The 27,524-nt window shown below is 41.1% G+C and overlaps 1 protein-coding gene across 1 annotated transcript in view; it reads right to left on the minus strand.

Annotated features, from left to right (window-relative positions):
* RAD51C (RAD51 paralog C) overlaps positions 1-27,524 on the minus strand; it is a 1,235,792-nt gene that overhangs the window by 60,524 nt on the left and 1,147,744 nt on the right. The window contains exon 8 of the mRNA XM_044054279.1: positions 27,236-27,296. Coding sequence (XP_043910214.1) covers positions 27,236-27,296 — 61 coding nt within the window. The remainder of the gene's footprint in view (positions 1-27,235; positions 27,297-27,524) is intronic.

Consider the following 27,524-nt stretch of genomic DNA (forward strand, 5'->3'; position numbering starts at 1 on the left):
AATCAGTTAAAAGAGTTGCCAGTATTAGTAAAAGAGGTTGTGGATGCGATAATGAAAGGAAGTAATGGAAATATCTTCATTTGATGTTGAAGAAACACGTTACAAGTAACTGGTATTAGGCAGAAGGTTTTGCATTGTTATTTTCACTATATAATAAAGTAGAGGTTTGACTCGCAAAAAATTGTTACCTAAGGAAATCAATAAAAGTTAAAACACAGTTTAAGCCAGGGTACTCCACAAGTGGAAGTTTTAAATGCTGTAGCTGAGACTTGTTAGAAGGTATTAAATGTGATAAGATGGGAAATACAGGCTACAGTCATTTGGCTAACTGCATAAAAATGTACCAATTATTACAACTAAGAATAAAAAATGGATTAGAGAAGTTATTCTAGAAGATGAAACATATCTAGGGCTATTCCAACTAGGAGTAAAGTATTGTCTAGCTCTGAGGTGTTGGGGGAACATTTTAGAAAATGTAAGAGTACAACTACAATAGGACACACTTTTGCCTACAATTACAGGTATGACTGACTTTTGTAAAAGACAGTCCAACTGAATTTTAGAAAAAATGTTACTTAATAAAACTCTTTTGGGAAAGTTAGCATATTTGGGAGGTGTAAAATGGTTTCTGTCTCATAAGGAAAGAATTATTTAATGTGGCCTCTTGAAGGTCACAACTTAACCCTGTTAACATGGGCATACTGTATAACAACAAAGAAGCTAGAGGGTTGGAACTAGTTAACCCAATTTTTTTTTCTTGCATATTTCCATTTGTCTTGGGTATTACAAGCTTTAAAACATACTGATGTTTGGTTAATAGATTACTGGTTACAAAATAAAAATAATTTGTAGATGGGTGTAAAGAACTGATGAAAAGCTGCCAGATGATATAAAGAAGTATTCTAAAAAATATGGGCATGGAAGACAAATATTACTCAAACTCCACAAGTAAGGAAGGTTTAGTCTAAGACTATTTTAGAAAAATATTTAGCAAATCCTTTTTACAAGATTTATTACACTGTCAGTTGATAATACAGTGACAAAAAAGATTTCCTAATGTATGGGAATGGTCAGATTTCCTACAGAGGTTGGAGATTAATAAATGTTAAGATATTCATTTTAAATAAAAATGTGGAGGATAGAAAATGTAATTTCTGTGATGTAGATGAAACTGCTCAACACATTTTTAAACTACAGAAGAGGGACGGGGTTTTGGAACCTTGTATGAGCGAAGTGCATGTCTCACAACTTAACACTGTCAGCACAGGTAAGGGAATTTGAAATTTGGTAACTGCATGTCGCATAACTTAATACTGTCAACACAGATAACAATATTCTATGGTTTACACGGATCGTTACCAGCTTGAGATGTTGACGGGGCAGATAAAATACCTTCCTCCTTCCCCCAATCTGGAAAGGTAAAACTAAAAAAAAAAAAAATGCATATAATTAAAAAGTGGGATGTAAGAAATTTTGGTTGTTGCTTAAAAGGTGGCAGTTATGTTAACCTCAAAATATTCTTTCCTTTGTACATACAATTTTATTGCGTAGGAGTGCTTTATTTGTATAAGTGCTATGGGATCTTTTGCATCCAGCTGAGCTACCACCAGCTCAGGCATATGGGATCTTGGTTTAAAATCTCATTCAAAGGGTGGCACAGAGGATTGCAACAGGTTTATGTTGAGTCACCCAAGCCATTTATGCTGAATGCCATTCAGTGGAAAAATAATCACTGAAAAACACTTGTCAATTTTCACAAAAAGCGTTTTTGTTGGGGGGTAAGCCCATTTGCAACCACTACACCCCTCAAATTATATGTACCAACTCTAAGGTTGCACAACAGTGGGGAAAAGTGCAACCTCAAAGATAAAAAGTGTTTTCAATGATTGTTTTTCCACTGAATAGCATTTGCAGGAAATGGTTTGGTTACTCAAATGTATCCTGAGTGCCACACTCCCTTGCTGCACAACATTGTCAGTATTAGAAATAAGTCTAAACATGTGGCATGGGAACAGAACCCACAGATCATGGATTTTCTGACACGAAAGATAAACGTGCTATCAGCTAAGTCACTGGTAATGAATGGTGATGTGCATGAACCCTCAACTGGCACAGAAGTAAGCACTCTTTCCACACCTGTCAAAATCTTTAGATTCCTTCTCAACTGGCAAAGTGCTGTACTCTCCTAGCACCTATGCTGAACTGACAAAATTATGCAAAGGATTCTTGGTCAGTTGCTCTGCCTACTCAGGTAATGGATTTTAGCTGGAATCCAGTTTTAGGGAGTGCTGAAGGGTCACAATTAGGCTGTCTCCAGAGCTGATTAGGCAGCATTCTTAGTGACTGACTTCAAACAAGATAACCCAGACTTTCTCAGGTTGGCTCCATCAGGCATTGCTAGGGAAGAGGGAACAGGGCCTGAAAGTCAGTCTTAAACCATTTCTCAAAAGCTTGAGGTTCTATTCAAAGCAGGTATAATCTGTGAAAAAATTGGAGGAATGGGCTCACCATCACTGTCTGTCTCATAGACAGTACCCCTACAACCCATGGGATGTGCTTGTTTGCTGTACTGTGTGAAAGCAAGCTTGTGTATGATGCTTGCCAGGTGCCAGAAGACAAAAACTGCTGCATAATAACGTGGCCAAAGTCTGCAAGCAAAAGAAAAAGGCCTATGCCACGCCATTCAAATGCTTCAGACAGTACACCTTAAGGGAACAATCCTGTATCTGTGACACAGGCTCACTGCATGTCAAACATCAACCTGATACCCAACTCTTGAGACACAAGCTCTAGCATGTGGTGACCTGACCGACCTTCCTCAACTAGGACTAGCTGGCCCATTAGGACATGAAAAGAATGCCCCAAAAAGGAAGTACTAGATTACGCATATCACTGGGTCCATAACCAGATGGCTTAAAAGACCAACATTCCGAGATCAGGCTAGCTTATTTGAGCTCAAACGTATCAACAGAGGACTGGGTGGTGCAACAACTTCAGTTTCACTATGACTTTTAGGGTGCGAGTCAGAAGCATGCATCCTTCAGTTCCCACTTCTTCCAACAAAAGTTAGAACCGGTATGACTCAGCACCTGAAATGACTAAGCCAACTAGAAACTGGATGTACATCTCAAAGGCAAGGCTTTAACCCTTCCTTCAAGGTGCTTCTTGTTACTGCAGCACCCTGGCTTATGACTGGGGCTACGTGGCAGTTCCTCCATTTTATTACACTGAGTGTTTTCCTTTGTTATTGTGTTAGAGAACATCTTGATTTTTTAAACACAGTGTTCTTGTCTCTTTCCACTTCTTTTTTAATGTTTACATTTAACTGCAGGTTCAGCTGATTTTCTGGTCAGGGTTTAAACTTCCTAAGGACAGAATATGGCAGAAAATAATTTGCTGCTGTTGCTGAGGGATGGACACTAATGGCTGGAGGACTAACTGATTTATTTATTGTTTCATTCACTTTATGTCCTCAGTTTATCAGTGATGGGCAGCACTCCATTCTCCACAACACAACTTTGTATTTGACAGATGCAGACAATTTTTAATTTCAAATTCTCTCTAAAGAACCAAAGCTAACACCACCTTCCTTACCTATCAGGGATTGATATCAGAGTATAGGCAAAGAGAAAGAAATAAGGGAGTTCTAAATGAAATACAAGCACTGGTAGAGTTTTTAGTAGAATTTAGAACAGAAGCTGGCTTAAAAAAGGAATTAGTACAGCATTTAAAATACTGCATGATAACTATAAGAATCAATCAGAGGAGGTTAGAAAGGATTGGGAAGAGAAACTGGATAAGCAATTCACAAAGAAACAATGGGAGGATATATGTATGTCTCCCAAATATGCAACACAATCTAGAAGACTTAGGATTTTTGCCTAGAAATGTTTGCACAGATATTTTTATACCCCAAGTAGACTCCAAAGAATTTTTCCTCAGGCAGACAGCAAATGTTGGAGGTGTGACAGGGAAGAAAGAGGTAAACGGGAACATATTTTCTGGGAGTGCGGTGGGTTGGCGGACTTTAAGGATTCCCTGCGGGATGCACTGTTGGAGATGCTGGGTGGGCAGATTGACCTGTCGAGGGAGATGATTTTTCTGAACTATGATACAGAATCGGAATTGCCTAGGCATGGTAAGACCTTGGTGTGTCTAATAATGGTGGCTGCCAAAAAAGCAATTACTAGAAAATGGAAATCAAAATCTAAACCATCTATACTAGAAGTAGTGAATATAGTAACAGAGATAAAACAACTGGAACTGAGATCTTTAGAAAAGGGTAGGAACAACCTACACAAGAAAAAATAGGAACTGTGGGGAACAATACATTCAAGGGAGGAATAAGGTTTAAAATGCTGCAGGACGTAAATCAACTATGAAATGAATTTGACTGACAAAGATTGGGTAGATTATAAGTGAAGTATAACGTTTGCAACTGTATGTGTGTCAGTATGGTTTGTGATGCAAAATCCTGCAATAAGGATTTTATCAGTGTAGTTTGTTTTTATTTGTATAAATGTATGATTGCCTATGTAGTAAATGATGGTTTAATAAAGGTGTTTCTTGTTTAAAAAAGGCAGTAAATGAACAATTTATGTAATGTTGCTTAGGTTATATGATATATAGCAATATATGTGAAGAAAATGTTTGTTATGTTAACTATAGTGTGATTACTTTTATATGAATGTAAATTTGCCTATGCCACAAGTGATAATTCAATAAAGGTGTCGGAGCAAAAAGGAAAAAAAAAAAAGCTACCACCACCTTCTAGCTCGAGCCATACAAATCAGAGTAATGCAGCAGCACATTGCTGCACTTCTAAGTTGATCTCATAGTCAGCTCACACCAAATTATTTACTGTATACTTTTCTTTGGTGCCCGAACCTAATTTTGTTTAATTTTATCTCTGTTTATTAGTTCAACTGGAATGAATACATTAAACTTGGAGCCAAAATGCTATTACCTTGTCTTATTCACTCTTAACATCGGCAAAAATTACCTTATAACCAATCAACACTACAATATTTACTGCACACTGTTAACGTAGTGCTCATCTTAAATTAATTTACATTGATAATTTTTCTTTAAAGTAATTCCTTAATGCAGGAGCTAAAACACCATTATATTCCCTTATTTTTTTTCTTAACACACTTTGCATCCTTGGTTCAAAAATGGAAGGCCAGACAGTTAGTCTACCCCTTGTTGCCAGCCTCAAAGCACTTGGTAGACTGATGCAATACAAGACTTGCTTGATGCTCACAGGTAATAATCTTTTACTTAACTTGTCACTGCCTGTTTGTGAGAGATGCAAGTACCTGGCCAAATTCGAGGCTACACTGTGAAAAACAAACCCATCCAGTGAGCGTCACTCATCTACATCACACTCCTCACATATCCGTACTGAATCATCATATACTGGGGCACTTAAAAAAAATCCCTGTCAAAGTTACTATGAACAGTAGGCTCAAGACCCAGCGCAAACCAAACAGTGCAACACTGATTAGTAACACAACTTGGAGTTATCAGGAAACAGCATATACTAGACCCATTACACCAAAGCAATCTTCAAACACAAAAAGAAATGCATTAATGATTGGTGACTCCACAGTTAAGCACGCCGATTCCACATTTACGAGGCTAGACAAAACAAGGTGACAGTGAGCCATCTCTCAGGGGTCAAGACTGTTGATGATGCAAGGGCCCTTAAGTACCTTTAAACCAGGCAAATATGAATGAGACGTGATGGTAGTCCAAGTCGGGGTAAATGACCAGGTGCACAAACTCATGAAGGACATATCCATACATGTCACAAATGCAGGAAAAACTCTAGTATTGAGCTGAATCCTTCCACCACCAAAAATGATGTTGAAGTGCAAAAAGATGATCAGCTTTAACAATTGGGTTAAACATCTGGTTTCATTCTAGAGGGATACACTGTGGGTCAGCAATAGATAAGATGCTTGACAACCATACTAACTTCTCCAAGAACGGCTGGAACATTTCATTCCAAGGCCTTCACATACTGGCACAAGCTTTTGCTGCCCCACTGTGCCTTTTTTCAGGAAGGGTCCAGCTGATGGACCTCTCAACCTTACTTCAAAAAAACAAACAAACAAGCAAAAAAACTCTACCATATCAAGGTGACTCTACTTAATGCTAGAAGTCTAAACAACAAACTTTCAGACCTTGATGCCTTCCTACTTTGCAGCACATCCATATATGTGTTGTTACAGAATTTAACAGCCCAGAGAGCACTCCCTCGGTACCTGGGTTTTGTGCTTACCACTCATTGATGGTAACTGTGGTAGCATACCCATATGACCACATTACCTCAAGACAGATACTTATCGTGACCCACAAGTGGAACTTATAGAGATTCAAGTCACAGTAAATAGCTACCTAGACGAACTCCCTATAAGTAGGATCATTATTATCTTAAGCTTTTGTAACTATCCAGTGATACCTTACCTCCAACATAGGATGTTGTTGTTGTGTCTTTCGGCTTTTCCCAGTTAGGGGTCGCCACAGCGGAACTCCGGTCCACTAATGATTGGTAGTTGATTTTTACGTGCCGAGTTACCAGCCCTGACGCACAACCTTCAACAAAGGTACGCCCATTCACGCATGTCTCCACGCAGATGACGCTCTAGCTGAGAATCAAACCGGACAGCGTCTTACTGTGAAAAATTCCTACATTTTACAAACAAGAACTCCCTGGATCAGATTGTTAACAAACCCATTAAAGAATACTTGACCTAGTCCTAACAAACCATCCTCAAGGTATCCCCCTCACTGGTTGAGTCAGACCACAAGACTTTCGCCATCAAAATCTTCAAACTATCAGAAGCAAATATCATGAAGGCTTTAATTTATTTAGTTTATTTTATTTTACATTTGTTGACCAAATTACTCCAACTGAGCCAAGGGCCAGACAATTTACAGTCATGCAAAAGATAAAACAAGCACAGAGTAGTCTAATGTACAACCACATAACAAAAATATAAGATACAGATCACATCACAGTACTCTGTAATACAATGAAAATATCATTACAAAAGTATACTATATATAAGAGGTACTCTCACTATTTAAACATTAGAGACATAGCATTAGAATAACATTTGTTTTTAATGTAGGAGGGTAAAAAAAGACAAAAAACAGATGATAAATCAAAGTAGAGCAGAAGATGAGTAAGAGAAATAGTTTTCATGTAAGGGCTTGGCATGGGCAGGACCAAATCTTTTGTAGATAGTGTTTTAGGTTCTTGTTTAATGCTTCTGATATTGAGGGGGATGTTACTGAGCACTTATAAAGGGACTTTCCAATGTTCTTTTTAGGTTTGGAGATTATCAAGGAGGTGTTTTTCAGTAGTGCAAAGGTGTCGGAGGGAGATGTAGTAACACTAAATGGAGAGAGGGGCAGGAAGAGGGATTATTCAGAATGGAATGTGTGATGTGTAATTGAGGAAGTAGTAGTTGGTGAGAGAACTCGGGCCATTTAAGTGTCTTAAGGGTGAGACAGTGATGGGAATTTTAAGGGAGACTAGTGGCAAATCTGGCTATTTTACTGTATGATTCTTCAAGTTTGGATAGTAGTGTAGATTGGATATTAATAAGGATAGTGGCAGCGTAGAATAGACACGATAAGAGGAGTGACTGAGCTAGAGAGAATTTGGAGGAAGGGGTAAGGAATTTTTGATTTCTATAAAGTAGACCAAGTTATTGGTGTATTTTTTTTAATACATTGCTGGATGTGTATGTCAAATTTTATTTTGTCGATAATGGTGTCAAGTACTTTGGTATGAAGTTTGTGTTTAATGATGGTATTGTTGAGGGAGGTGATGGTAAAGGAGGATTTGTGTTGTGCCAGTGTTCTAGGAAAGAAAAGAAGTTTTGTTTTTTTTCAGGATTTAGTGCTAATTGATTGTCAGAGAGCCATGTTTCAACAGATGAGAAGGTGTCCGGAGTGAGTGCTAAGAGATCAGGAATAAGGTAGTGGTGATAAGTGTGGAATCATCCGCATATTGTTGTAGTGATGAGAGCTTACAAGCAGAATGTAGTTTGTTAGTGAAAATATTGAACAAGAGAAAGCCCAAGACAGATCCTTGAGGAACCCCTGTGTTGATTGGAATGAAAAGGGAGAAGACAGTTTGCCAGCAAACAGACTATTGCTTTTTGGAGAGGTAACTGGAAAACCAGTTTACAAAGGAACTAGAGAGATGGAGGTCAGAGAGTTTAGTCAGAAGTTTAGAGTGAGAGACAATATCAAAGGTCTTAGAGATAATCACGGAATAAGCAAGAGATTAGCATACTGTTGCTAGCATTAGCATTTAAACATACAAATCCCCTGCAATTCTATAAAAGTCCCCAAATTTGAGTACAGTGGTATTACTTATACTGTTGATACTGCAAAGAAGAAAGTTCCATCTATACCTGCACCAATGTATTAATTTGGCAGCCTCAGCTATATCCGAGCAAAAGAGGAAGCTTAAAAGCAACCAACATGGTGGGCTACAATCACTAACAAACTATATAATAAAAGCTAGAGAAGAAATCAAAAGAGGACATCAGAAAAAACAAAGGTATCCCACAAACTCAAACTAGTCACAAACACCATATACAACTATAAATCCTTCTTTAGTTATGTCAAGGAGATAAGGAATAACACTCAATAATCCTCAGAGCTTATTCATTAGGGCACTACCTATTCAGATCAAGTGGAAATTGCCAATATACTGGCAAATAAATTTAGTGCTAACTTCACCTCAGAGGCATCTTTTCCAAGACCACTTATATCTGACACCATGAAGACAGCAAACATCATGAAAAAACATGTACTGAATATACTGTCCAAAACAAAAGATCTCTCTTCCATGCAGCCTAACAACATATGTGGACGACTAATTAACAGTACTAAACAAGCGCTGGTGGACCCATTCCTCAGCCTCTTTAATCAGAGCCTATCAACTGGCTTTGTTCCACAGTCATGGCTCCTAACTGTTGTGATGCTATTTCACAAGGGCAGTCCCATCACTGATGCCAGGAATTACAGAACTATCAATCTAATGAGTCTTCTGTGCAAAGCCATGAAACATATTATAACTGACCTAATTAACTATGATATCGAAAATGTTATCAGACTGATCTCAACAGTCTGGCTTTGTCAAGGGTAGATCTTGTCTAATGAGTCTTATAAATGTCTTTTGATAGGGTTAACCAGGCTGTAGACTGTGGGCAAGCTGATCACACAGCGTGTCCAGACCTTGCCAATGCATTTAATACCATATGATGTACAACTATAATAAACAAGCTGAAACAGCTCCAAATTTACCAGTATCTGGTTAGATGGATTGCCAAATGGCATAAAGACAGGACTTACACAGTAAGAGTTGGGTGTGCATCTTCTGAGAGTATTAAAGTGATCACTGAACTTCCTCAGGGATCTATGCTGGGACTTCTGCTACTCAGTATCTACTTCTCGGATCTCCATTTATTGAACAAGAATCTCTATTTAATAAAGTTTTTGGATGACTGCAAGCTGGGAGTCAACACGAAGTCCCCCTCTGATATACAGGCTCTCCAGCAAGAGCTTACATCTGTCAATAGCTGATATATAAAAATAGTTTCAAACTCAGCACCAAACAGTGTAATTCAGTAGCATTTGGTAAGCAACTCCCAGCTTACAGTATAGATAACACACCGCTTCAAATAAAAAATGGTAAAACAGCTAGGTACTTAGGTGAATAACTCCCTCATATTTGACCCATCACATTCCACTGGTGGTTAGGAGATACTTTTACCTTGCAAAGCTCATATCAAAAGGTGTTTCTTCACACACCAAAAGGAGGGGAGGGGCATGTGAGGGAGTGGACAGGGAGGAAAGAAGGGGGACTCAAAGAGAAAACAGACATGTATAGGCTTTGTGAAAATTCAAGACATTCCTTTTCCTGGGATGTCAAAGTAAGAGAAACATTGCCTTTTGTTTTTTTCTTAGGCGAGATGCCCGACCAAAAACATGGTGGTTTAGAACCCTAACAAACCTCAGTTGAAGTGCCCAGTACCTCTTCCCTAACAAGGATTTGAGGTACGTCTTCTAGTCCCTCTGAAATTATCACCCTAGTTTCCCCTTCTCTACCATTACAGTAAGCTCTGTCTCATCAGACATGCATATAGTAGACACCATACTGGCTTCCAGCAAGGTCACAATAATGGGCATCTGAGGAGGGGTCAGATGCACAGTGGATTTCTGCCGCTTCTCAGTGGGAACATTCGAATCAGACTAGGCAGCTGAAGATTCCGGTCTTGATTTTTTTTTATCTTCTTTTTGGGTATGAGTGGGACATCCAAGGTCAAGGGTTTTGACATCATGGTTTGTGAGAAGAGCTTCAGATATTGGGTCTTCATGGAAGAATGTCTGGTAAGAAGGGTTTTAGGGACAAATGACTGACAGATTTTGCAATTTCTGAAATCGTGCTTAGCACCTACACAAAACAGACACTGGTAGTGGAGGTCTTTATAAGGGGTCTGCCTTTCACAGTCATACTTCCCTCTCTTAGCTAACATTAACAAATCTTTTGGATAAAAGACAAGAAGAGAGAAGGTTCCCTAACAAAGAACTTATCTGGATAGGTGTAGACAATGGTAGCAGCAACACAATGGAGTGTACAGACTGATGGGAGCACAGATACTACATCTGTACTGGTGACAAGATAGTCTGAGGATCTTGCGCTCAAATGAATGCGTATATACTCTATACCCACAGGCTGAGATCATCAGGAAGGTTTTGGCTTTGGTACACTGACCGGATGTCAAGTTACTATGGGCAGGATAACCCATCAGTATTGGAATACTGCAACAGTGATTCAAGGAAGGGTATCAAAAGGTATTTCTTCCAGATGAAAAGAAGTCTTCACAACCTTGTATTCAACACTGATTGGACCGATCATTAGGTATTTTTCCTTTGGGATGTGTCTTACCAAGCATATCAAGGAGTTGGGAAAGATCCCAGAGGTTTGTAACTAAAAATATAAAGATCCTAAAAGGCATGAGATATTAAGAAAGACTAGATGTTTCATCTCTATGCTCAGTACCACATAGATACCCTACAGGCAATCTGTGCCTTATTTATAGGGCTATAAGGGATCCAGAAGTCCAAGAACTCTTATACTTTCAGGCAATCTGAGCCTTACTTGTAGAGCTATAAGGGATCCAGAAGTCCAACTCTTATACCTCCATAAATCAAACAGTCCAGCTAACACTAGGGACACAGATTTAAATCTACTCCAACACATAAATAAGACAAGGTGTAAGGATACATTTGTTACTCAGCACCTACCCCTTCACAGGAACAAACTTCCTCTTCAAGTTGAACAATGTGACATACTGTCTGTCTTTAAAAAGGAGACGGTGAACTGGATGGGTATTCAAATTCACCCCTGGTATGACTGACTGGGAAAGCCTAAGGGTGGGTACTGCTAAGGGGGAAATGACTTTGAGGCTCGTGTGCCTTGTAAAGTGCAGTTGTGTAAGATCTTACCATAACAGTAGGTGTCCTACTCATCACTGGTGCAGTATTCCTGACATACGAGTTATCACTGCTGATGTCCGGCCAAGATACCAAAGCTTTACCTTCTGTAGGTCGTACATCCAATGCATGATCTCAGCTTGTGTGCATTGTGGCATAAAGACATACAAGTGTGGATACTCAGACCATCGCCAAGCTGGCAGCCTGAAGACTACTGAGAGAAGAGACTGATCAACTAGGAGGTGTATAGCTCAAATTGGTAAGACAACTCTCCTGTACTCATGTAAAAGAGCAAATGCTACAGAAAAGGGGGGAAGAGACAACTAAAGATGAAAGTGAAATAGAGAAGAGGGCTTGGTGGGTGGGATGGAATACTACAACAGTGATCAGTAGGCCATCTACTGTTATGATACGTTTTTACACAACTGTATTATGTAATGACTGAAATCACTGTTGCAGTATTCCTGACATTTCAGTGATTCCCAGAGGTGTAGGAGGAAAGAAGGGTGGTTGGCTATTCAGAAGAAAAGTTGTCCAGCAGTCTGGACAGGTCTGGCCTAGCAAAGGCTGCCCTGGACCTGGAGAAAGCATTAATTTTAAACAAAATGTACAAACAGCAGTTTATCCACCAGGCTGAAAAACTTTTATTAAAAGCAGAAGTTAAAATAACAAAACATGACCACTTTCGGGACTAAGCCCTTCCTCAGATAAAATCACATTTCAAGTCAGTGGAATTTAAATACATGGCAATCAATCATATCCTAGTATTTGACCCTCCATTTTTTTTTAATGTGGGTTTCAGTGGAATGACATCATTCAAACCAGGTGATCTCTGTGCTGTTAACTCTATAATCCACTTCATTTCACTATATTCTGCGTGATTCACTAAATCCCCCACCTAACATTGACAACTTAAATCCATGACCAGGGTTTTGCTTAATATGCTCATAAAGTGCATTATGGGCATTCTGTAACATAGGAGGGGTAAAGCCAGGCCACGGTTCTCCACAGATACACCGCTTGAAGGTGACGCATCTTTTATGCCCAATAAAGGTGCTGAAGTAAGGTTAACGTTGACATAGAGTAATGACATAAAAGGTATATATGACATCATTAAACGCAATTGGAAAATTCTGCAGATGGATGATAGGATTGGTAGTATAGTAGGAACCAATCCTTCATTTGGTTTTAGAAGGAATAAAAATTTGAAGGATGTATTAAGCCAGGAATTTAGGGCTACACATAGAAATGTATCTCAATGTAAAGATACATTTCAATGTAGGCAGTGCAAAGCTTGTTCATTTATTAAGGATGACAACTTGTTTGTACATCCCGTAACTGGAAAAAAATATATTTTTTGAACAGATAAGCAGATTGCAAAACATAAAATGGTGCTTATTTAGCCTTGTGTCAGTGCTACGTTAAATTTTATGTGGGAAAAACGAACTGCATGTTAAAAAAAGAAGTTATGTACTCACCATAACGTTCCATGTTTGGTGTCCATCTCATCCTTCATTCTTACTGGTTGGGTTTGGAGCTGATCTTCGGCTCCAACTCGGCCGAATACTAAAGCTCGAAGTCTTTCACTTAGCTCGCGGCTGAATACCTATCCCATCATGCAGTGGTGTAATCCCCAGATCTTGTTTGCTGCTAACCATAACGATGCCTTTACATGCATCATATTTGTAGAATATAGATACAACAAAGAAAGTCAGAGAAGCTCCTTACCTAAGGAAAAAAAAACGCCAAGTCCTCCAGAAGCCTTGGGCTGAGGGAAGGCGGGGGGAGTCATAAGAATGAAAGGCAAGATGGACAACAAACATGGAATGTTATGGTGAGTACATAACTTCTTTATGTTATGTTGTCCTATCTCACCTTCATTCTTACTGGTTGGGACAGTGTCCTTAGCACCACATTTCCTGGGTGGCTCAGGTGAGTACACTTTTCAGTACAGTGGAACAAAAGGAAGCCCTGTCCCTGGAGGCTAAATCCACTTTGTAATGAGTGATAAAGGTATGGGGCCTTACCCATGTAGCAGCTGCACAAATACTGTCCATTGATAGTCTAGCTAGATAGGCAGATGATGTTGCTATGGCCCTTGTAGAGTGTCGCTTGACCTTGAAAGGTTGCTCTCTGTTTATTAATACTGTAGATAAAGGTGATGCAACTTGAAAGCTAGTTTGAGTGTGTGACGTTAGAAACAGGGATAACTTTTTTTTTGCGTCTGAAAAGGAAATAAACAATTGATCAGATTTCCCAAAATCCTTGGTTCTGTGTAAATAAAAGCAGAGTTTTCTATGCACATCTAATTGGTGGAGCTTGTGTTATGCCTTGTTGCCATGATTGGGGGAAAACACTGGCAGCTCAATAGTTTGGTTTAGATTAGTTTGAGAACACACTTTAGGTAAAAGGGATAGGTTAGTTCAAAGAGATACTCTATCCTTATGTAAGATCAAGTAAGAAGGTTTGATTGATAGGGCTTGAAATTCTGAGACTCTACTTGCAGAAGTAATGGCTACTAATAAAATTGTTTTCCATGACAGAAATTTGAGATCACATGTTGATAAGGGCTCAAAGGGAGGAAAAGTTAGATATGATAGAACAAAATTCAAATCCCATGCTTACAGGGACTAGTTAATGGGAGGTCTTAATGAGGGCATTTCAGAAAGTTCCTTCTTAGTGGCTGCTGCCACCACCATAGCATCTACAGGGACACCTTTTGCAAGAAATTCTTTGTCTGTTGGGGCTGTAATAAATTTATTTGGCCTCTGTGGAACCGGTTCCATTCCATCTGGTGACTCCCACGTCTTTGAACTAACTAGTTCCATAAGCTTGTCGAAAGGTGGAGACACTCAGGTGGCTAAAGGTTGAGATCTAAAGGCCTTCAGGTACACCGACTCCTCATCAGCAGGGTTGATGGGTTTCCAGCCACCTCATTGTTTTAGGATTTCTAGGATATCTGCAAAGGAGATATCCTCAGTAGACGACCCTGGGGACCCTCCTAGCTCCTCGAGGTCAGTGTCCGTGGTGACTGACTAGTCTGGTGAGTCCAGGTGCTTCCTCTTGCAAAGTCTCTTCTGGGGAGCCTCCTCAAAGGGTATTCTGGAGAGGTCTCGGGAGACTGTTGTTTGCCCAATGGGGCACCCTGAGGCCCGGAATCTCCGCTGTCCTGTGGTTGGGGTGGTGCCGAGACAGAAGCCGGTGCTTTAGGATGAAGAATGCCAGTACCTTTGTGTAGAGCTGTGTGTGTGTGGGGGGGGGGGGCAGCACACTCCTCATCAGCTCAAAAGCCATTCCCCCTGGCTCAAAGGACACCTCCAGTTCCAAAGAAGCATAGGGAATCCCCGGCATCAAGGGAGCTGGCGCCAAGCATCCCCTCCGGACCCAACCGGAGAGCTTTAGCTCCTAGACATCCCAGATGGCACCAAGGATGTCGGAGCAGTCCACGGTTCCAAACTCCTCAGAGTGGGTCTCTGCACCAAAGATTCTATTGCAATGGGTACCAGGTAATTTTGGTTCCGATGTTACAGCTTGGCTCAGGGGAGGAACAGACATGGACGAAAAGGTCTTTACTGGCTCCGAAACTGACTGTGTTGGAGCCAAGAAAAGTTTTGTCAGCGCCGGCAACTTCAGCAGTCTGCACACCACCCTATCCACATTGTCATCCGATAGGCTCCTAGAGGACCTAGAGAGGAAGGGGTTGGGGAGTGAGATCTATGTAAAATGGGAGATCTCAGAGTAGGGGAGACCGGTAACAATTCCAGAGACCGGCACCGAACCAGAGTCTCTCTCGGCTCTGAAATCTGTGGCACCAAGGATCTTGGTTTGTCTGATCCAGTAGGTTTTGGATCTGACTGAGTAGTTTTTGCTGTCTTCTCTGGCAGTTCTGAATGGTCAGAAGAAGATGAAGAAGATCTCTTGGTAGATTTGTCAATTTTGGTAGATGGAGACTTAGTCTTACTGGAGTTGCTCTGACTTTCTAAGCTTTCAGAGAAAGGAGACTGCAGAAGCCCTCTTAGAATAAGTTTGTTTTTCCTATCTAGTAAAACCCTAGAGCTATAGGAATAACAGAAGGTACATGTTTTTTTGTAAGTGAATGGCTCCAAGACAGTACATGCAGATACTATGGCCATCGGTCAAGGACATTTTCGGGGAGCACTTCTGACATTTTTTTAAAGCAAGATGGCTTTGTTTCCTTTTGGTCTTTAGACATTATCAATGAAAAGAATTAAAGCACACTGCACACTAAAAGGATTATATATAACTATAAACTGCACACCACACTAATATATATATATATATATATATATATATATATATATATATATATATATATATATATATATGTATATATAAAGTTTTCAAAGGAAACAAACAACTTTCTAGAAGGGAAGAATGTTAGCTTTACCCTCTAACTTATTTGGCCCTCTAACTGAAACAGGCACAAGCTTAACTAACTACCAGAATACAACAAGATTACCAACACAGTGATTGGAAGCACTTCTAACTTAAACAGTGCTCCAACAAGAAAGTATAACAAAACCCCAAGATAGGAGTAGAAGATTTAAACGGGATAGGACAAAACGGCCTGACGAAAGAAGCAACAGCCAACCACAAAGCCAAAACAGCGAAATATATATCTAAAAGAAAACACAAAGAACAAATGTAAAAAAACACAATATAGGATAATATAAGTAACTAACCATTGAGGCAAATTACAAGTATATATAAGTTTTTATTAAAAAAAATCCAACACTTAGCCACAGCCAAGATGAAGAACCTCCGATATGTTTATGCGGCAAATGAGATCTGGGGGATTACACCACTGCACGATGGGATAGGTATTCAGCTCAAAGCTAAGTGAAAAACTTTGAGCTTTAGTATTCAGCCGAGTCGGAACAGAAGTTTGGCTCCGAACCCAACCAGTAAGAATGAAGGCGAGATAGGACAACATAACAGCAAAGGAATTTGAAACATCTTTCCGACATTAGGTTACAGAATGTCCATAATGCACTTTATGAGCATATTAAGCAAAACCCTTGTCATGGATTTAAGGTGATGGTATTGCAGGCAACAGATGTCAGTGTTGGGGGGGGGGGGGTTAGTGAATTACAGAATATAGTGAAATTAAGTGGATTATGGATCTAACAGCATAGAGATCACCTGGTTTGAATGATATCATTCCACTGAAACCTACATTAAAAAAATGGAAGGTGCAATACTAGGATGTGATTGGTTGTCATGTATTTAAATTCCACTGACTTAAAATGTGTTATTATCTGAGGAAGAGCTTAGTCCTGAAAGCGCTCATGTTTTGTTATTTTAGCTTGTGCTTTTAATAAAAGTTTTTCAGCCTGGTGGATTGACTGCTCTTTGCACATTTTGCTTTATGGTTTATTTTGAGCAGTGAACCTTTGGTGGAGGACTCCAATATTTATACATTTGGCAAAGCATCAATTTTGTTGCGTTTGGTAAAGGTGTGTTACAGAGGACCAAGTGGCTGCCTCCAAGATAGAACTGAAGTTTATTCCTTTGTAGAAAACCCCTGAGGAAGCAACTGCTGTTGTGGAATGTGCTTTAGGGCAGGAAGCCAAGGTCTTACCATAGTGTGAGTAGCAGACAGAGATAGCCTTTAAAATCCAGGCTGCAGTACTTTGCTTGGAGACTAACTGTCTCAGCTTAGGGGACATAAAAGATACAAACAGCTGGTCAGTCTTTCTGAAGGATTTAGTTTTGCCTATGTAAAATATGAGTTGCCTGTGAATGTCTAGGGAACACAAGATCCTTTCCTCCCTGTTTTGAGGATTAGGAAAGAAGGTGGGAAGATGAATAGGCTAACTGAGAGACAGCTTGTTCACTATCTTAGGCACAAAGGATGAGTTAAGCCCTGACAGTCACCGTGTCTTTGTGAAAAATAAAAGGGGGAATGACCATGAGAACTTGTAGCTCAGAAACCCCCCTGGTAGAGGTGATGGCCAACAGGAGGATGGTTTTCCAAGTACATAATTTTAGAGAAATAAGCTGGTTCAAAAGGAGGCAGAGTAAGCTTTTCTAACATAAAATGAAGATCCCAAGCTGGCGAGATGGGTTTCCCTGGGTGTTAAGGTACAGAACTACTCTGAGGAAAAGCTTGACCGCAGGCCCAGCCATAAGTGGAGGGCTAAGAGGGAAGCAGGCATTGATAACAAGCCAGGTGAGCTTTTATGGAAGAGCAGGCTAAACCTGACAGAAGAAGCTTGCAAATATACCGTAGTACCATAGGGGCCTGTGCTAAGAGTGATCCTAACTACATTTGCAGCAACAGAAGGAAAACCTTTTCCACTTTGCAATGTAGGATTTTCTAGTAGTGGGTCACCTAGAATATTGTAGGACTTGCACAGCCTTGTAAAACCTCTTTAGAGAAGAGACATATTTCATCCATTGGGTCAGGCTGAGGTACATAAGATTTGGGTTGAGCAGCAATCCATTTTGCCGAGTTATCAGATCTGGCTGCAGAGGAATTCTCCTGTAATATCCCTTTGCCAGGTGCAATAGCAGGGGGAACCAGTGCTACCTTGGCCAAAATGGAGCCAGTTGGAGGAGTTTGGGTGTCTGTTTTTGTGCCTTGATGAGAAGTTTTGGAGGAAGAAGCAGAGGAGGGAAGGCATAGAGGAACTTTCCTATCCACAAGAAAGAGGAAGCATCTGTTCTTCAGTATGTGTGACAAGGGTCCCTGGTGCAGAACTGGGAAAGCTGATGGTTATTTGGTGAAGCAAACAGGTCTGTTTGAGGAGGGCCACACTGAAGTGCGATGTCATGGAAGACTTCTCTGTTCAAAGTCCACTTGTGCTGCGGGGGTACTCCAGGGAGCAACTTAAGCAGTGTGCTATCACATTGTCCTGAGAAGGGATGTGCGTGGTTGTGAGACTGATGTTCATTTGTGTTGTCAAATTCCATGCCTCCTGTGCTCACCTGCACAGTTGGTAAGACTTGGTGCCTCCCTGTTCGTTTATGTCCCACATGACTGTGGTGTTTGTGAACACTTGGAGATGTCCTGGCTTCCAAAGGTGGGCAAAATTTGAAGAGCTTTCAACAGATCACTCATTTCCTTCAGGTTTATGCATTCATTCAGAAACTGGGTTTGTCATTTCCCCTGCACTCAGTGCAACCCTGTCCATGCTCCCAATGCCTTGTATGAGGCATCTGTGTTAACCTGTTGAAGAGGAAAAGGTGTGAAAGGTAGTACTGAGTTGAGGATTATCTGTCCCTTCCAGCAAATTAGCTTCTTTCTGAGACAAAGGAGGAAAGGAATCAGGGTGCTGAAGGGGTTGGCAGTGCTGGCACCATACAGATTTCAGGTACCATTGAATTTTCCTCATGTGAAGTCTGGCCAGGAGAGCATAGGTATGGTAGCTGCCATGAATCCAAAGTCTGTAGCATCTTCTTTGCACAGCAATGGATTGCAGAAGATAGGCCTTGGATGTAAATGGACAAGAACCTTATCTGGGGAAGGAATGCATGCATTTTCTTTGTGTCCAGTCTGCATCCCAAAAACACCAGGACCTGTGTAGACCCCATATGTGATTTGTTTTGTAGTTTACAGTAAAACCGACACCTGTCAGAAGATGAAGGGTAAACTGAAGATGCTGAAGGGGAATTTCTGGTGAAAGAGCCTTGATCAGTAGATCATCCAAGTACGGGAAAATCTGAATTCCTAGAGTGCAACATAAACCTACTAAAGGTGCTTGGCACTTTGTGAACACTCTTGGGGCTGTGGAAAGACCAAAAGGCAGAGCAGTAAACTAAAAATGTGAGGAGCCAGAGAAAAACCTGATGCATCTCCTGCAAGAGGGGCAAATGAAAATGTGCAGGTAGGCGTGCTTCAGATCAAATGACACTAAAAGCCTGTGGGAGGATGAAAGTTAGAAGAGTCTGAAAGGAGAGCATTTTGAATGACAGTACCTTTGGGTAAGTGTTCAGGGTAGCTAGGACTAGTATGGGTCTCCACACTGCCCTTCTTTTTTTGGGACTAGAAAAAAACCTGAAATAAAACTCTTTTCTTATGAATTTATTTGGGACTTGCTTGATGGTGCCCTGATTCAAGAAGTCTTGAATAATCGGGGTCAGAATGGAAATTTGGTTTTAAAGAGGTGGGTCATGCCTTTCAGAGGGGGAATGCATTCCCAATACACAGCAAGTTATTCCAGATGATGGAGAGAACACATTTGTCCGCGGTAATAATTTTCCCACCTGGACAGGGAGAGCAACAGTCTTTGAGAAAAGAAGGGTATTGACGCTGGGGGGGCAGGGAGAGGGGTGCCGCAGGGGTAGTCACAGACTTTTGCCCACAAAGGTTGGCTTCCCAGCTGAAGTTTTCTTTTCTGTTTTTTTTTTCAGATTATCTTTTAATAGAGGTTTTTCTTTGTTTCTTAACTGCTCCCCAGGGTCCCTTCTAATGAAAGATCTTGTTGGCTGGGTAGTTCCTGTGGTATTCAAGAACTTAGGAGAGTAGGATCCACCTGCAGTCTTCTATTGTTTTATCTTGGTCCTGGAAAGTCTTGAACAGATTGGGCACCTGAGAGCCAAACATAAAGTCTTTGTCCAAAGGTAAATCTAGAATTTTAGATTAGAAATCCCTAGGCACAGCCTGACTGTGAAACCAAGTACATCTGTGAAGAACTGATCCAGTGGCAGCTGCCTTATGGGAAGCATCTACACCATCATAACTTTAATGCTGTGTCTGGTAATCTGAGTGGCCTGCAAACGTAAGCTGTGCATCTGCTACATAGTCTGCTATGGGAGGATCCAAGTTAACTTTGGTCAAGAAGGCCAGAACAGAGATCAAACATTTAGTCATTTGAGTCTGTTAATTAACTGCCTAAGACGCTAGGGTAGAAGAACCTTTACTCCTAATCAATCCATAGGCCTATATTTGTCTGTAGGTAGGGTACAAGCACTAGGCAGCAGCTGAGGGTTTATGTGTAGAGAGAAAAACTGCCAAAGGATCGTCCACTGGATTCTTGTATAGATATTTTAGGTCATCAGAGACCTTGTAAAACCTGTCTGTTCTCTTGGGAGTTGCAGGTTGAAAGTCAAGCGCAGAAGAGTTGGACTGATAAGCGTTCTGGAAAGTTTCAAGGACAGGAGGTAATGGAGAACTGCTCTTTTTGCCATTATTACACAACAGACATGGACATGGGGCATTTCTTCTGGCTGGCACTGAAAAGTACAGTTGTGTACACTTACCATAAATGTAGATGTTCGAGTGTATTCACTGTTGCAGTCATTACATTTGGGTAATCTGTTGGCAAGTTGCCCTCAATCGGCCTGAATAAAGTCTTGGGTCTTGCGTCAGTTGCTGTCTCCTCTTCCATGACGTCAGGTCGCCAGGGGTATAAAAACATGCAGCCGACGCCATTTTATTCAGTTTTTCTTGCCCCGGATGTCAGGTGCCCCCCCCAAATGGGGAGCAAAACTATATATATATATATATATATATATATATATATATATATATATATATAAACAGAAATATATATAAAAGCACTTTTAGCAACATAAACTTTACCTTCATCTAAATGCAAATACACCACAAAGGCTTTAGTGTATAGTGAAGGAAAGAAAAGATAATGAAAGGGGGATGCAGGTGGGCAACCCGGACTGCAACAGTGAATACACTCGAACATCTACATTTATGGTAAGTGTACACAACTGTACTATGTTCTTCGTGTTTCACTGTTGCAGTCATTACATTTGGGTAGAATCCCAAAGCTATGGATGGGAGGATGGAGCTAAACAGCATTAGGAGCGGCTATAAGGCCCTGCAGAACTGCAGTGGCAAAACCTGCCCTGGATTTGGAGAAGAGAGGCAAATGATAATGCTTTGTGAAGGTATGAACAGAGCTCCAAGTAGCAGCTTCTAGAATGTCCTTGGCTGGAACCCCTCTGAGAATAGCTGCTGAAGTAGGGGCAGCCCTGGTGGAATGTGATCTGATCCCCTTGGGCACAGGTTTACCATGGTGCAAGTAGCAGAAACGAATGCAGTGGCTTATCCACTTAGAAATAGCCTGCTTTGATATAGCCTTCCCCTCTAACCCTGCAGCAAATGCTACCAGTAGTTGCTCAGACTTTCTTAGAGATTGGGTCCTGTTTAAGTAGAATCTTAGTTGTCTGTGTACGTCCAATGAATGCAGAATCCGCTCCCCCTTGTTCTGCAGATTTGGGTAAAATGTTGGCAGGTGAATGGTCTGATTAACAGCCACACTGGATACCACCTTAGGCATAAAAGAAGGATTGGTCCTGAGGGACACCCTGTCTGGATAAAATGTAATAAAAGGCTCCACAGCCATGAGAGCCTGCAGTTCTGAAACCCTTCTTGCTGAAGTGACTGCCAAGAGAAAAGCTGTTTTCCAAGGTAGAAATTTTATATCCGCAGTAGCTGCTGGTTCAAAAGGAGGCAGGGTGAGTTTCTCCAGCACAAAATTGAGGTCCCATGCAGGAGTTGGTGATCTTCTGGGAGGCCTTACATTTTTGGCCCCTCTAAGATATTGTTTAAGCAGAGGATGAGAAAAAAGGGGAGGCTCTGTGTTGTAATGAGCCGAGATGGCAGAGGCATGGATTTTTATTGAAGAAAAAGATAGGCCTTTGTCAAGCATCTCAGTCAAATAATGTAAAATCTGAGGAATATTGGGCTTTGCTGTGTCTGTTCCTTGTGCTTGATTACAAGCACAGAATCTCTTCCATTTATCAGCATAAAATTTTCTAGTACTAGGCCTTCTGGCTTCCAAAATGACATCCATCACAGATTTACTGAGAGGTAGTGTTTGAATAATTAATTGATCAGCCATGCTGCAAGAGTCAGAGTTTGGAGCTGAGTGTGCAGAATTTGATTGTTCTGCTGAGACAGTAGATGAGGTATTTTTGAGGCAAGTACCATGGAGGAAGTTGAGACATATTCCTTAGAAGTGAGTACCAGTGCTGGCGAGGCCAGTCCAGAGCAACTAGGATCATTTTTGGTTTTTCCTGTCTGACTTTTAGTAAGGCCTTGGAAAGTAGAGGCAGAGGGAGAAAGGCATAGACTGATAGGCTTGTCCAACTGAAGGATAGGGCATCCACTTTCCATGCTTTTTTGTGATGAGTTCTTGTGCAGAATTTGTCCAACTGATAATTTTGGGGAGAGGCAAATAGATCTATGTCTGGGCTCTCCCATTTCTATGTTAACATGCTGAAGATTTGTGGATCCAGTTTCCATTCGTGCGGGTCCATAAGATTTCTGCTTAGGTCGGCTGCCAGGGTATTTTGTTTTCCTGGCAGGAATTGAGCTTGTAGATGTATTTGGTAAGTGTGTTCCACAAGGCCATAACTAGTCTGCAAAGGGGGTAGGAATGTGTACCCCCCTGCTTGTTTATGTACCACATAACCGTGGTGTTGTCCGTCTTTATCAGTAGTTGTCCTGGATGAAGTAAGTCCTTGAAGGCTGTCAGAACATTCTGAACAGCTAGTATCTCTTTCTGGTTGATATGCAGATGTATTTGGTTTGGGCTCCATTTGCCCTGAATGCATCTCCCTGCCAGGTGGGCCCCCCAAGCATAGTCTGATGTGTCTGTAGTTAGGGTTTGGGTGGCAGGGGGTAGAGTGAATGACAGTCCCTTGTTTTGGTGACATGTCTCTGCCCACCAAAGAAACTCCTGTTGTAGGCAGGGAATGAGAGGAATCATTGTTTCCAGACTGTGACAATGTTGACTCCATAATAAACCTTTTAGGTACCATTGAAGTTTCCTCATATGCAGTCTCGCATATGGAATTAGTAGAATGCAGGATGCCATGAACCCAAAGCCTGCAGAATTTGTCTTGCAGATAACTGGGTTTTTGTTGCCATTTGTTTGAAATATGTTGTCAGTTGCCTTTGCTTGTCTGGCGTAAGGTACGCCATCTGGGCAGTTGTATTCAAGCTTGCACCCAGGAAAGTAATTATTTGAGAGGGTACCAGTTGTGATTTCCTTTCATTTATGGTGTACCCTAGGCATGTTAGAAGCCTTTTTACAAATGCCAGATGTTGAAGAAGAGTGTCCTTGTCCTTTGCTTGAATGAGACAGTCGTCCAGATAAGGATAAATTTAAACTCTTCTTTGTCTGCAGAATGCAATTACTGGTGCCAGGCCCTTAAGACCCTGGGCGCAGTAGATAAGCTAAAGGGCAGTGCAGATAATTGGTAATGCAAAAAACCTGCCTTGAAGCGGAGGTATCTTCTGCATGATTCCCTTATTGGGATATGCAGGTATGCCTCTTTTAAGTCTAGAGTTACTAACCAAGCATTCCTGCCTAGCATAGGCAGTAGCTGTTGTAAAGTCAGCCCAGTGCTTTTGTGGCAGACCTGGCCATCCATTTGGAATTGGCAAAGTATGGAAATGAAATATGTACCCCTGGGATACTATGTTTAATACCCACTTGTCCTGGGTAATTCACTGCCAATTTTGAGCATAAAGTGCTAGTTTTCCTCCCAAGGGGGTTGCCAAGAGATAAGTGCTTGGTGATGGTAGAGGAAAGTCATTGAGACTGCTTACTGTAGGGTTGTGCTTTGTTTCTTCCAGATTTGGAGGTGGAGGCACCCCATTGCTTTGACCTGTAAGAACCCTGTGGATTGGTATCTGTAGCGCCTGGATTTGCCTTGAGTGGCTCTGTTGAACACAGGAAAGGACCAATTTTAGTAGGCCAGTGCCTACTGAACCTGGGTGACTGCACTTGCAAGAAATCTTTTATAGTTTGCATAGATTTAGGTTTGTCTTCCATTTTCTTTAAACCCCCTTCTGCCTTATTACCAAACAGAGTATCATGCTGCAAGGGGGCATCCAACAATTTAGCTTTAACATGATCAGGCAGATTTTGCTCCTTGAGCCACGCATGCCCTCTAATCACAGATCCAGTAATGGCGGCCCTGCAAAAGGCCTCCAAGGAATCAAAACCACATTGCAAAGTATGCTTTCCAACCTGTTCTGCTGAATGCAATAATTCCTGCAACTCTATTTTCCACACAATCAGAAATCAACATCATTTTCTGTCTCAGTAAACCCATAACATGCTGTTGATATTCAAGTATATGAAACTGGCAGTTTAAGGCCCTGATTGCCAAGGTTGCACACGTATAAACCTTCTTTCCCCATCTATCCAGCGCCCTGGAATCTCGATCTGAAGGGGTAGGATTTTTGGCTGTAGAGGCCTTTACACCCTTGGGACCCTGAGAAATAGCCTCAGGATCAGCAGCAGGATTTTTAAATAGAAATTTGTGGGAGTCAGGAACCCTGTAACATCTGTCTGGCTTATTAGGAGCCGGCGGCAGGGAATCAGGAGCTATGCTGGATTCCGAAAACACATCAACAATGTCTAATACAGGAGGGTATTGCCAAAGGCCTACGCTGAGGAAGAAGGAAATCCCTAAGCCTCTTTTTTGATTCAGAGAAGTCCTGACTTTCCCAGTGAAAATATTCCCTTAAAGTATGCAAAGTCTCTCCAAAAGAGTAATCCTCAGGAGAAGATGCAGATGGGATGGATTCCTCTGCATCAGAATCCTCATAGGGTGGAATAGAAAATTCCTGATCAGAAGAGGAATCAGAAGAAATGGAAACCTGATCTGAAGATTCATAATCAGTGCCTTGCCTAGGCCTCTTAGCGGGGGAGGAGGGTTGGGAACCCCTGAGCAAGGTAATTAAATCCTCAGCCATTTTGATCATCTGTTTTTTAGGCATAGGGGCCTGAGCACGTGACTCATGCATTGGTTTTTTAGACATAGAAGATGTTTTTTACCTTGTTTTTGAGGATGGCGTCGGTTTAGTATAAAAATGTTGAGGCCTGAAAACACCCTCAGAAGCCGGTACCTGCTCAGCGGCTCTGGACCCATCCAAGGGAGAGACATCCGCGGGTTCAAAATCTCGTGGCATACTGGACTCCGAATGGGTCTTGATAGAGGCCTGTGACTCAAAAGTAGCAGGTATCAGGGGCTGCGAAAGCGTCTCACTGAGTACCGGCGAACTGGCGACTGGCTTAGGAGAAGCTTCATCGTCGGTTTTGGACCTCAACGGTCTGTCTATGTCTTTTTCTTTGCGTTTTTTGTGAACTCCGGTAGTCGGATTGCTAATTTCAGGGTAATTAAATCTTGATCCAAAATATTTAGAAGCAAAAATATACTGACACTTAATTGTCTTCTTCTTCTTCTTTCGGCTTTTTCCCGGTTAGGGGTAGCCACAGCAGATCACCTGTCCGCTCATGATTGGCAGTGTAGTTTTACAGTGTCGAGTTGCCAGCCCAACCTTCCACAGAAGGCGCACACACTCACACCTAGGGCCAATTTAGAGTGTCCAATCCACCTGCATCATGTCTCTGGGATGTGGGAGGAGCACCCGAAGGAAACCCACACGACCACAGGGAGGACATGCCGACTCCGCACAGAAGGCACTCCAGCCGAGAATCGAACCGGAGAACCTTTTGCTGTGAGGTGGCAACGCTAACCACTGCACCACCGTGGCCGCCCATACTGACGCTTAATAGTGCAATGGTTTAACACAAAACCGACAGCAAGGCACGTTATGATCTGGGCCTAGGCAAGGAATACAGTACAAATGAAAATCTTTGAGGTATTTGCTTCCCACAAGTAATGCAATTATTACCTTTTACTGACATCGGTAAGGAGCAAGAAAAAGTTTCCTCAATGGGGTACTTGGCTTTAGTTTGAAGACTTTGGTTCTGAAACTCGAATGCGAAAATTTCAGGAGTCGGCCGACCGGCACTTGCGAACTGCTTCTGCTTCGGGCACTGCACGGGAAGAAAGACTGAATAAAATGGCGTCGGCTGCATGTTTTATACCCCTGACGTCATGGAAGAGGAGACAACAACCGACGCAGGACCCAAGACTTTGTTATTCAGTCCGACTGAGGGCAACCTGCCAGCAGATTACCCAAATGTAATGACTGCAACAGTGAAACACGAAGAACATCATCAGTGTGTTTTATTGCATCAAAACTAAAATGATACTTATTTCCTAGAAAAAGTAATATTTCCATAATTTTAAATGTTTAAAAAAAGCTTCAAAAGTGCAGATTACATCCGCATAACTAAATTCTGCTACTGTCACCTTGCCTTGAGCAAGGTTAAGTACTCAGCTGTCTTTTCCTGAACATTTTATACTTTAAAAATCTGAAATTAATAAAGAAATATAGAAATACTAACATCTGTACTTGGGGTTAAATGTTAAGGGCAGAATGGTCATTACAAATTGACTAACGCCTACATCTGCAAAATACCTGGTTTAAATTTAAAAATATAGCAGTAACAAATATAACGCCAACAAAAAATATTGTACTGTTTTGATATCACACCATAAATTAATATGTACGTCTGAATAAAACTGGGGCTTTCCACATTTTAAATACTGTGACATAAAATATTTAAATGATTATTGTTTTCACTGCAATTCAAAATCCAGCTACTCCTTTGCCTTTAAATTTAATAGCCCAACCTAAGGTATATGTAAACTGTCGTAAGTATCACTCCTTGGACACACTCAAAACCATGCTGGCAGTGCTAACCTAAAAAGGCCAAAAAACAAACAGCAGTTTGCAGACAGTCTTCCTGAAAATGGGCAGTAGTAAAGGGGAGAAACTAGGTGCATTTCTGCCATCATCTTAAGTCTTCTGGGACTTTAAAATGAATGTTATTTTATGTAACTTTGAAATACTTACAGTTATCTGGTAAGGAACTGTCGACTCTTTCTGACTTGGTGACTTATACAATGTTGCAAACCTGAAAATGAAGGGAAATAATTAAAATTATAAACTGAATACTGGAGCTGTATTTCAGTTTTACAATTGCAATGTTATCGGTTGTGGGCTGCAGTTTTGGAAATGATTGTCTACTTAAAAAAAATACTCAACAGAAATAGCAACAATTTACTTAGGAAAGGTTACACGGTGAAAAAAAAGAACTGCAATTTGTATGTCGGATTTGCATGGCTGGAAAAAAATTGCAGTT

The sequence above is a fragment of the Protopterus annectens genome, chromosome 13.part0 (genome assembly GCF_019279795.1).
Source record: "Protopterus annectens isolate FY-2018-M chromosome 13.part0, PAN1.0, whole genome shotgun sequence".
NCBI classification, from domain to species: Eukaryota; Metazoa; Chordata; order Ceratodontiformes; family Protopteridae; genus Protopterus; species Protopterus annectens.